At 48.5% G+C, this 12,477-nt stretch overlaps 1 protein-coding gene across 5 annotated transcripts in view; it reads right to left on the bottom strand.

The window, feature by feature from the left end:
- The window catches only part of LARGE1 (LARGE xylosyl- and glucuronyltransferase 1), a 593,475-nt gene that overhangs the window by 416,554 nt on the left and 164,444 nt on the right, over positions 1-12,477 (bottom strand). For all 5 annotated transcript variants that reach the window (XR_014803097.1, XM_084955467.1, XM_021081477.2 and 2 more), the window contains one exon: positions 7,839-8,026. Coding sequence is in view for 4 of the 5 variants with exons in the window: in XM_084955467.1 (XP_084811593.1) it covers positions 7,839-7,944 (106 nt within the window). In the remaining variant the exon portion in view is untranslated. The remainder of the gene's footprint in view (positions 1-7,838; positions 8,027-12,477) is intronic.

The raw sequence follows: 12,477 nt of genomic DNA, 5'->3' as shown, positions 1-12,477 counted from the left end.
AACAGGATGGAAGGGATGCAGGAGCAGGGACTGGGGGCCGGGGAGGAAGCATGAAGGACCAAACAATGCTTCCCAAATATGTCCACATCCTAACCCCCACAAACCTGCGAGCATGTTCCTGGCCGTACCAAGAGGACCTTGGCGGCGCTGATCACGTTAAAGATGTTGAGAGGGGACAATTATCCTGGAGTGTCCAGGCGGACCCAGTGTAACCACGAGGGTCCTCGTAAGAGGGACCAGAGAGGAGATGTGACCACAGACGCAGAGGTCCCAGTCAGAGGAATGTGGAGTTGGAGGAATCGGCCACAAGCCAAGGCAGCTTCTAAAAGATGAGAAAGGCCAGGAGATGGATTCTCCCCTGGGGCTTCCAGAAGGAACCAGCCCTGCAATATGTTGGCTTTAGCCCAATAAGATGGATGTTTGATTTCCGAGCCCTGGAACTGTAAGGTAATACATGTGTGCTTTTTATTTTTTTTAAGTCACTCCTTTTGTGGCAATTGGCTACACCAGCCACAGGAGACTAACACAAGGTGGCTTCTGGGATTAGCAGAAACCAGGTTCCCAGACGCCTGGTCCAGGACTCTTGCCATGAGCTCTTCCAGGAGCTGAAGCCAATGGACACAGCAGGGTCATTTTCTCCACCACAGCAGGACCATCGATATATTTTTTTTTTTTAAGATCAAAAGCGGGGTGTAAGAAAAGTGGAGGTCACCTTAGCAACCATCTCACAACCAAATAAAATCCTGATAGGCTTCAACGGCCCTTCCAGATTCTAAGATCTTCAAAAGATGCTTTTTCACCCAAGGTAAGAACCACAGACGCATGCCACCACACTGTGCCCTGTGGCTTGGGCACCCTTTGCAGCCTCTTATTCTCAAATTCTCATCCTTTGTGGGTTTCTGTTTCAGCTCAGCACTAATGCCAAAGCCTTGGCTAGGAAAGCCCTTCATTTCTGATCTATTAAAAAAAATAAATAAATAAAACTTTTATATTACACTTTCCATTTCATTTTGCATTCAGTATCCTATGTTCTTATACCTCATGATATCCTTATTAAAGGATACATCGGAGCCATTGGCAGAAAGACAAAAAGGCTTGGCTGCCAACAAAGCTGCCACACAATTTAGCCTCGGAGGCTCATGAAAACCACGGGAAAGTATCCACTAGCACCTGGCACCATGAATTCACAAACCTCCCAGTACTACGTCTGGGTTGGGGGATGGGGAGAGGAGATGCGGGGCCTGGAGCATCAGTCATGTTTGAACAAGTTCTGCTTGGATAAAAGACACCCCCATCTCCCCTATTCCCCTGCTCACGTGCCCCATGATCCCCCAAAGCAATAAAGCAAAGAAAACACTTGAACTTACAATGCCTTGGTCCTCACCCCAACTCTTCAAAGCAGTCAAATATCAGGACCTCATCCTCTTGCTGTTGAAATTTATCGTCCTGACTCCCAAACCATTAATTTCAGGAGGCGTTCGTGTTGCTAAGAAGCAAGTGACCAGTGAAGTGAGGCTTCATGATGACAAAATTCTGAGTGCGGGCTGAAATCAACTCAGAAATTAGTATCCTGTGCCTGCTCGCGACACTGCTTTTTAAACGTTCTGGACGCTGCAGCCTCTGAGGACGCTTGCTTTGAAATAACCGCAGCACCCTCACCGGCCCACCTCCCTGACCACAGGAAGTGTCTGCAAGGAGCTGGTTATAAATGATCGGGGGGCAGCACGTGTGGACAATTTTCTGAATGGCTGAAAAGTACCCTTTTCCCACATGCTTCTAACTCGTAGCAGCTGAACACCCTCTCCTTGATGGGCAGAAAGAACAGAACCACACTTTGCAAATAAAACTCCCACGCCCATGAGAAAAGGTGATTCTGGCAGGAAAAAACAAACAAACAGGCAGGCATGATCTAAAATCAAATGGAAATGGTGTTTAAGTAGAACTACTCAAGTCCCAGATTTAACATCCCAACCAGAAGGCAGGTGCAACTCCTAGCATCAAATCCTGAGCTCTCAAAATCAGAGATGCTCAGAGCACCAGGAGGAGCCCATCTACCACTGGCTCCTGTGCCCTTCATAGGCAGAATCCTTTCCAGCCAACATGTACTAAAGGCTCATACTAGGGTGATGCTCAGACTCTGGGAATGTGACAATAAAACGGTCCCTTATCTCAAGAAACTCATAGCCAAGTGGCTAGAAAGACACCAAACAAGCAAGCTATCCCTTGGTGAGATAGTTTCTGCACAGGACTAGACACTGGCAGAAATGATGGGCACTGCAGATAGGGGCTGAGAGGAAGGGTTGTGGAAAAAGAGCACTGTATCCAGGACAGAAGAAACAGGGCAAAAATGAAGACGTTTTCTTGGGAAAAATCACTCCAGTGAGTGAAGACAGCAATGATAAGATCAAGTTGAAAGCCTGGGAAGGACTCCAGCTGTGCCAAGTGGAGATCAGAGGGGAGAGCTGTCACCACTCAAAGCCTGGACAGCGCATGTTCCTGCACTCATTCATTCACTCAACAAACAGTTCTCCTGGCAGGTGGAAGGCGCTAGAGATGGAAGGATGATGAGAGTGAGCCACTCCCTTCCCTCCTGATGTGCGCCATCAGTGGTGAAGACGGCAATTGTAAAAGCAAAGTGTCCTGAGAAGGAGGATGGAGTTGGGCGGGGGGATCCTGCAGCCCAGGAAGGCAACTCGGGATCCGAGCCATGTCTGCGACCTACACCACAGCTCACGGCAACGCCGGATCCTTCACCCACTGAGCAAGGCCAGGGACCGAACCCGCAACCTCATGGTTCCTAGTCGGATTCGTTAACCCCTGCGCCACGACGAAAACTCCATCATTTTTATAATGTCATTTCAAGCAGAAGATAAAGAGAAAGGGGTGATGCCCCCAATCACCCAGCTACTGATTGGGCTGATTTTTTTTCTTTTTTTTTTTTAGCTTCTTAGGGCCACACGTGTGGCATACAGAAGTTCCCAGGCTAGGGGTTAAATTGGAGCTACAGCTGCCAGCCTACACCACAGCCACAGCAATGTGGGATCTGAACCTCGTCTGTGACCTACACCACAGCTCCCGGCAACACTGGATCCCCAACCCACTGAGTGGGGCTAGGGATCGAACCCTCGTCCTCATGGATACTAGTCGGGTTTGTAACCACTGAGCCACAAAGGGAACTCCTGGGCTCACTTTATAAGTCCAGGACCTTGACCCCCATCCCATCCTCTCTCAGTAGATGGTACTGCTGTGTGTAATCTGACTCCAAAACCTCATGCTAAGAGCATCCACATCTCAGGGAGAGTTCTAAGCTTCAATCTCAGGACATCATCCACTGAAATTAAACAGGGTCGAAAAGTAAATAAACCCACATAAAGTCTGAACAATGTTACCATGAATCTAGGCAGCAATTTTCTCCCTTATTTATGGCTCCACCTGCCTTGAAACGGAAAACACGAGGGCATCAATAAATGGATGGCAAAGTTGTTATGTTTAACTAGAGAGAAAAGAACGTCTCTGTAGATCGTTTTGGAAGCGCGCTGATGCTCGAGGCGACTGGCAGGAAGTGCTCTTTGTCTTTGGATAAATGCAGCCTTTTCTAGAGTCTTGGGATCTCGGGGTCAGGATGGGTCAGGCAGGTGCAATTGCCCCTGACGCTCATCCCCCTCCTGTCAAACTGCACTTGTGTTTGCACATCTCTCCTGCTGAGCATCGCCCTCCCTCCCAGGGAAGCTCATCCGGGCACTGGACAGAATGACCCTTATTAGGACAAGCTTGACATCGGGCTCCCTGCCACGTCCTCCGGAGATTCAGGAGCCATCACAGTAGTCCTGATCTCTTTCAGGAGGTGGCCCTCTGACAGTTTCTTGAACTTGATCACGTACACATGGAGCCCCTGCTTCTCCAAGGTAAACCGCCCCATTCTTTGTGTTATTTCACAGGAAACAAGATTTGGTTTGGCACCGTCATTCAGCTAGACTCATCTCAAGGTGCCCACCTGCCTAGATTGTTCTTCCAAGTCTAGCATCTAAAATAAATGCAGTGTCCAGCTACAGACTGATACCCAACCCAGTAAAAGAAATCCGTCACCTTTATCAATGCTTCTGTTCGTGAACCCACATCACTCACCTCCTGTTTAATGCAATCTATCTGTCAGCATAATAAAATCATTCAAAGCCTGGGAGCACAGACCCTCCACTGGCCAGGGCTGGACCAGAGAGGCAGCTGGACCAGAGGTAGCTGGAAAGCTACTGTCAAGCTAATATCAGCCCATCATCACAGCCAGGTGTGAATTCTCTGTAACCCAGATCAACGTCTGTTTCCTCTTTGGAGAATTGCACCATTTACCTTTGAGGGCCATCCCCCCACCACCACCACCCCCCCACCCCGCCACCCTGGTCTCACTCCACACGCCTCAGGGACTCTTGTCTACCCTGTGACCAGAAACAGGCACGGGGCTCAGGGCTGCCCTTCCCCAACCACAGTGATTGGTCTCCAGACCATGCACGACCAGAGGCAACCCAATCAGAGGCAGTGCTGGAGAATCAGGGGGAGGAAGTCCTTCTCTTTCTGCAGGGGACTGGTGAGAGTAAGTTGTAAGCCAAAGCTCTCACTATGTAGGAACAACTGCCCTGAAAGAAACCAGAGCAAATGGAAGTGGAGAAAATACAGGGCTACAAAACTATCATTGGATCCCCTGGATCCAACCCCTCCTGAAGCCAGATTACTTTCGAACTCATTGGTTTGGTCCCCAAATTCCCTTTTGGACAAAATCATTTGGGCTTTGGTTTCTCTAATGAGCAGAAATCAAAATTATGCAACTTCCCTCATCAGTACCCAGAAAGGTCATGTGACACCTTGTCAATCCCACCCCCTCCCCCAGCCAAAGTCTGCTACCTTGCTGAAGCCCATTCCATAACGTGGTATTCCAGTTAAAATCTCCAGCTCTCAAGTCTAATAATCCAGGCCCCATCCTGACTGGCTTTGGGTCCTTGGGCACATCCTTGAAGCCTATCTTCCTTGCCCTCCTCTGTCCCCACCACACAGGATCAATCCTTGTAGAGGAAGCGCTGACACACAGAAATCCCTACCACAAGACCAGGTGTGTAAAACACGCAGCTTATTAGTCGCTATATGGCCACCCTCCTCATCACTGTTGTCATGCTCTTGTTATTATTATTACCAGTCTATTAATGCTCTCAAGGTCAAGGTTTTCATGTATTAAACCTGTACCAGCACCAATGCTCTTGGCCTTCTTTCACTAGGGCTTTTTCATCACCCCCAGGAGAACGCTTCCTCCTACCTCTTCTAGTGCCCACACCAACTCCCCTTCCGCCCTCTGATCTCTTTGCCACGACGTGGACACCCACCGCCAGGGCATAACCTTCTCTACCTAGCTGCTGAGATGAAAGCTCTGGTACTCCAGGGACGTCTCAGGCAGGAAAAGGACAGGGGCGAGGCGCTGGGCTCTCCCCTGCTTTGCAGGCACACAGCTCTACCTCATTTATATTCTGCGTGGCCAACTCAGGGCAAACCTCAGAACATGAAGTGGAACTCCTAATTAAAAGGTGGCCTTGAGCTGTCCATAAAATTATGCATAAAGGAAATGTTTAAAAACACAGTAGTGACGTTCTGGAGACAGATTTCCACTTGAGATAGATGTACATATATATTTTAACTCAAGCGGGGGCGGGGGTGTAAATAAAAAGATAAGCGTTCTCGTCACCACTGCCGTTCCTCCCCTCCCCGCAGCTTCGAAAACCATCTTGGCTAAGCAGAGTGTTGCCCTGCATCTGAAACTGCTGGCTGGAAGCACGATGAGTCTCGTCTTTTCTCTGGATTTCCGGGAAGCAGCAGGAAGGAGCATTTGCTCTTTGTTCGGGGAGGGCGACGCCTTTGCTGCCTTCAGCCCATCAGCATCCCGGCTCATCGTCTGTCCCAAGCCCACATGGTACCTCTGACCACCAGCGCCCTGGGCCTGCCTCATTTGAAGGAGTATTGTGTATCGTGGACAGCAAGGCAAGTAACCACCTGTTAACCGTCCCCTCTGGGGCGCTCGAAAGGTCCAGACCTCTTCTCACCAGAGTCCCAGCACCTGGTTTAGCACAGGTGGCAAACGACAGGCAGCAGTAACAACAGGAGCAGCAAAACGTTGAATGTGCAAATACAGGACTGAATCGATGAAAGAATGAATGAAACATCCAGGTCCATGAGTGGCTAAGTAACCCCCCAGGACCCAACCTTTTCCCCAGTATCCACTTGGTGCAATTTCATGTACCCGAGGCGTAGTAAGGCCAAACAAACCAAAACACTGCAGTTTGTTTTTTGTTTTGGTCTCTTTTTTTTTTTTGTCTTTTCAGGGCTTCACCCACCGCATATGGAGGTTCCCAGGCTAGGGGTCTAATCGGAGCTACAGCTGCCGGCCTACACCACAGCCACAGCAACACCAGATCTGAGCTGCATCTGCCACCTGCACCACAGCTGATGCAGCAATGATGGATCCTCAACTCACTGAGCGAGGCCAGGGATCGAACCTGCAACCTCATGGTTCCTGGTCGGATTTGTTTCCTCTGTGCCACAATGGGAACTCTGAAACACTGTGGTTTGGAGCAGAGAGAGGTTTATTGCAGGGCCAGGCAGGGGGACGAGTGCCCTCCCAAACCCCAAACTCCTTGAAGAGTTTTCAGCAAAACCTTTTTATTTTTTATTTTTGGCCTTGGCATATGGACGTTCCCAAGCCAGGACTGAATCTGCACCACAGCTGTGACCTATGCCCTATGCCGCAGTTGCAGCAATGCCAGATTTTTAACCCACGGTGCCACAGCAAGAACTTTGATTTTTAGGGCCACACACGCAGCATATGGATGTTCCCAGGCTAGGGGTCAAATTGGAGCTGCAGCTGCCGGCCTACACCACAGCTCATGGCAACACCAGATGCTTCACCCACTGAGCGAAGCCAGGGATTGAACCCAATGGATATTAGCTGGATTTCTTACTGCTGAGCCACACTGTGAACTCCCGGCAAAACATATTTAAAAGCCAGATAAGGAGCAGGGGTCCCAGGGTATGTGATCAGATGGTACCCAATTCTCTGGGTGATGGTGAGGTAACAGGGTGGGGTCACGGGGTTAACATTAGCCATCCTCAGGTTTCAGGAGGACTCAGGGTTGTGTGTGAATGGCTACCTAGTAGTAAACATCTTCCTTGGTGGGGGCGGGACAGGGGTTCACGTTTGTAGGGGGAAAAAAAAAACCTCAGGAAATATGCATCAAATACTTCAGACAGGGCCATCAGCCTGCAAAGCTGGTATCTGCATCACCTCCACCATGGCACTGCATCCAGAGGGCACTTTCCTTTTTGCTTTTGTATTTATCTTTTCTCTTTTCTTTTTTTTCTTTTTAGGGCTGCACCTGAGACATATGGAAGTTCCCAGGCTAGGGATCAAACTGGAGCTGCAGCTGCTGGACTTCACCACAGCCACAGCAACCTGGGATCCGAGCCGAGTCTGCGACCTACACCACAGCCCACTGCAACACTGGATTCTTAACTCACTGAGCAGGGCCAGGGATGGAACCTGCATTCTCACGGATACTACTCAGGTTCTTAACCCGCTGAGCCACAGGCGCTCCTGTTATTTCTTTTTCTCTCCTCATTACACACTCCCTCCAAATACCTTTATAAACCTAGACAAATCTTTTCCTGTGACTGAGCAACAGGATTCCATTTTTCTACAAAATGAGAAGTCAGGATTAGAAGACCCGGAGGTTCTTCCTAGGATTCTGAGACAGCCAGCATTCCTGCTTCCCTCCATCTCTCTCCCCGAGGGAGAGCATCCTTCTTACCTTCCAAGCTCCCGGCAAACAGGTAAAGCCAGGTGATGGCTGGGATGCAGAGCAGGGTCAACGAGGCAGCCAGGAATTTCCGTCTCCCCCTGCAGATTCCCAGCATCCTCTCAGAAGTGGCAATCCCTAGTCCCAGCGCCGCTTCTCTGCCTGGAGCCCGGAGTCCTTGGCCTCCCTCATAATACTTTCTGAAAGGAAGAGCAAAGAGGAAGGGCTGAGTTCTCTGCACTGTAAATGGATGCAAATGGCCAAAGAGAAATACCCTGGAGATCCTGAGAGTGGCTGACGCACCTATAATTTCCTGCTAACCTTTTATCCCGAGAGATGTTGCTGCAGCCTTGCAGTCCAACCAAACTGAGATAGTTCTTTACACCATAAATAAATGCAGGATGATACAAATTATAAAGGTGCAAGCACGCTCTCTCACATGCGTGCGTGTGCACACACACACACACACACACACACATTTTACCATATAGGTGAGTTCTGAAACCTGGATTAACATACTTATTAAAGGAACACTTACTTAGCCCCCTGGATGTACCAAGCACTAAACAAGTGCTGGGCTTAAAAATGACTAAAATGGAGTTCCCGTTGTGGCTCAGCAGTAACGAACTAGACTAGTGTCCATGAGGATTCGGGTTCCATCCCTGGCCCCGTTCAGTGAGTTAAGGATCCAGCAATGCCGTGAGCTGTGGTGTAGGTTAAAGATGTGGCTTGGATGTGGCGTTGCCGTGGCTCTGGTGTAAAGCTGGCAGCTGCAGCTCTGATTCGACTCCTAACCTGGGAACTTCCATATGATGCTGGCGTTGCCCTAAAAATAAATAAATAAATAAATAAAATAAAATAAAATAAAATAAAAATGACTAAAGCAAGGGTTGGCTTTAAAGAGCACAGTCTACTAAGAGAGACCAACACGAAGCATCTACAGGAACTCCAAGAATGTGACAACTTCCGCAGGGACCCTCTGCAGAAGGACAAATGAAGATGCTGACTGGCCTGGGTTCGGTCAAGAGGGCAGAACAGTTCCCGTGCTCCCGGCAGAGAACACCTCAGAAGGCACCCAGGGCTGATGCACAACACACTCAAGGGACAGGAGACCAGAGAGGCCCCAACAGCGTGGACAGGAGGTGTCAACTCCGCCACAGTGGAAAATCTAGAAACACCCCACAGGTGATAGGGATGGAATAGGATACATCGGGCAGGTTCCACAGGTAGTTGCGGAAGTCCCAATAATGGCCCACAGGGGGAAACCTGGGGAATTTGGAGAGACCACGCTAAGTTCATAATTGCTCAAGAAAGCCATCAGGTATACATGTAAGGATAACCTGACCCCTTTGCTGTACAGTGGGAAAATAAAAAAAAATATATAAAAAAAAAGAAAGCCATCAGAATGTCCTGGAACGAAGCAGCCTGTCTTAAGTATAGAACCATAAATAAAAGCAAGAGATGTGCCTCGGGTGATTCGGGGAAAGATAAAACGGGCCCCACATTCAAGTTCAGCAAGATAATGATCCTGAGGACCAAGGACAGGCATTTAAGGGAAAGATGACATTTCAAAGTAGGAGACCCTCATGGCACAGAAACCTGAGATGACTCAACGTATTTTAGCATCTGTCACCGCCCTTTTGCTGATTTGAACAAACACCATGACAGTCCTAGATTGACTTCACAGGGTCAAATATTCTCTTACCCAATACGAAGGAGGGACTCATGATGTAAGCCTGACAGCCACTCATCTACTCGAAGAATGAAGAAGGCGGTCTTTTCCCACTCCCCACTTCCCTTGGATTATAAAACTGTAGCCCCTCTAATCCTTGGGGCAGCGCCTCCTCGCCTGCCTGCTTGTGTCTCTCACACGTGTCCCATCTTAATAAAACTCTCTCTTGCCTATCACTTTGTCTCTTGCTGAATTCCTTCTGTGCTGAGACACAAAGACCCTGAACCTCAGTAAGTCCAGATACCAGGTGAGTGATTCTCATTTTATAAATCATGGGTTCAAGTCCCCACCTGGGTTCTGGCTGGGTTCAAGTCAGAAGCATTGTCATTTTCACAGGGACTGTCTTCACGGCTTCCACCCTTTTCATATGGAAGGAGATTCCAGCAAAGCATGCAACTTGAAAGCCCACAGGGAATGGGGAGGAGCGTACAGATAACCTCCAACAGCCCGCAGAGGGGACAATCCTGAGCCCATGCAGAGAACAGGCTGAGGCCATTCCGAGGAGAGGCAGAAGGTCAGTGTGAATGGAGTATTTGACCAGGAAATCATGTGACTTATACCAAATTTGAAAACCAACAGACCATTCAATTTCATCTCCTCCCAGGTCTTAACACAGACACCGCACCGGCTGGAGGTGGAGGGAAAAGTCCATAAAGAGACATTTTATGGGTCACAGAGCGGACCCCACTGCTGCAGACAGGTATAAAAGACTGCAGGTTCCCAAGGAACGGATGGCCACAATAGAGCTGGTTTGAATGTCCCCTTGGCTGTGTCCCTCCCTCTGCCATAAGCCTAAAACCCCATATGCTGTTCTGGTTGATGTGTCTCTGTTCCCCATCAGCCTGGGCGTCTCCAGAAGGCAGGTGTTATCCCCGTGCTAAGACTGTGCCTACTGCTCGTCACCACCAGGGGCCTGATAACTGTCTCGTGGACAAATAAATGGAATCAGGTTCGACTCCAAGGCGACCCTCTCAAGCTGCAGGAGTCTGTGTTCCGCGAGCTGCCAGCACTAAATGGAGCCAGTCTCACCTGTCAGGGCCGAGCTTTCTCTTGTGGTCCCTCTAACAGGATTTTCCAAATGGTCCTCTTGGGAACAGATGAAAGGCAGCAGGGCTGGAGGGTGTGGACCAGAAAGTAAAACCCGAAGAGCAAAGAATGTGGTGACTTGAGAGGTGCCCCCTGGGGAAGTTCTCCATCCTGACGCCTGGGAAACACACCCTCCCTACATATTCTGCGAGTCACTAAAAATGCGAGTCACAGAGACGCTGGGCATCTCTTAGGAAGAGCGAGTGTTGAGACAAGGGGCTGTGCGGTTAGGAAGATCTGGATGCAAATCCAGGGGCCACACTCGACTAGCTGTGACCTTGGAAGTCCCCTGTGTCTGGGTAAGCTTCATTTTGTTCCTCTATAAGATAAGCAATGCCCACTGTCTGGGGAGGGTGGGTATGAGGCTTAAATAAGAGAAGCCTGGATTAAGTGACAAGCAGAACGAATCACGCCTGTGACAGTGGTGACCTCAGCTCCCTTCCAGAAGGCCAAAGAGCAGCCTTACTTGCGTTTTTCTTTCCCACCCTCCCCCCTCACCCCACAGGGTTTGGTAGAAAAGAGACATCAACAAATAGGTCCTGAATGACTTGCCAAACGGGTGTTCTACACCCGAAGGACCCAGCTACTCGATTCTCCTTCAGGTCGTACTGTTACTTTAAAATCACTTTTTTTAAACAATTCATTAATAATGGTAAAAATGGAGTTCCTGTTATGGCTCAGTGGTTAATGAATCCGACTAGGAACCATGAGGTGGTGGGTTCGATCCCTGGCCTCACTCAGTGGGATAAGGATCTGGTGTTGCCGTGAGCTGTTGTGTAGGTCGCAGATGCGGCTCGGATCTGTCGTAGCTGTGGCTGTGGTGTAGGCAGGAGGCTTCAGCTCTGATTGGACCCCTAGCCTGGGAACCTCCATATGCCACGGGTGCAGCCCTAGAAAAGACAGAAAGACCAAAAAAAAATTAAAAAAAAAAATAATGGTAATGACAACTGCAATAAGTCATGACTGGCCTCAATTATGTGTCAAGCAGTTCCTATGTTTTGTACTTGTTGAATTCTCAAAATAACCTATGAGGTAGGTATTACTTTTCTTTTCTTTTTGGGTTTTTTTTTGTTTTTTTGTTTTTTTTTGTCTTTTTAGGGCTGCACCCTCGGCATATGGAGGTTCCCAGGCTAAGGGTGGATCAGAGCTGTAGCCGCTGGCCTACATCACAGCTCACAGCAATGCCGGATCCTTAACCCACTGAGCGAGGCTAGGGATCGAACCTGCATCCTCATGGATGCTAGTGAGATTCGTTTCCTCTGAGTCACAACGCGAACTCCAGGTATTATTTTTCCTCCCCATTTTACAGATGAGAAAATTAAGGCCTTAAAAGCTGAATTAACTGGCCAAAGGTTACGCACACCTAACAGGGTAAAGACACCTCAGGCTCCGCTCTCCTCAAGTAAACGATTCTAACAATTTTGCTGGGGGGCATCTTCCTTTTGATGGAATCTAAATCCTTCACATTGAATCTTACGCATTATTTTCTTTCCCAGGGTCAAACATAAGACCATTGTTTGCACCCATTCATTCAAAAAAAAAAAGTCCAATAGGCAGAAATATAATTAGAAAGCTATAGAAGAATTTATACTTTAGGGGAAAGTAGGAACATATATGGAGCGGAACTCAAGTAGCATTAATATTTAAATAACACTTTTTAAGACTCTTAAAAATACTTATTTTCCTCCTTTCCTCTCTCCATCTGCAGAAGTTAATTTCAACTGGCACCATTTGTACAAAGTTTTAAAACAGAGTCTAGGGTGGTTTGCATTTTATGATAACGCTGGCATCTGAAATTAAACCCAGCAGGTAAAAAATATTCCTTCATGAATT

Source organism: Sus scrofa, chromosome 5, assembly GCF_054392235.1.
Source record: "Sus scrofa isolate SSC_HxYL_T2T_F1_AM1 chromosome 5, Sscrofa_HxYL_maternal_Yorkshire_Landrace_v2.0, whole genome shotgun sequence".
Taxonomy (NCBI): domain Eukaryota; kingdom Metazoa; phylum Chordata; class Mammalia; order Artiodactyla; family Suidae; genus Sus; species Sus scrofa.
Note: the sequence above shows the minus strand (reverse complement) of the source record. Positions and strands in the feature narration are given on the sequence as shown.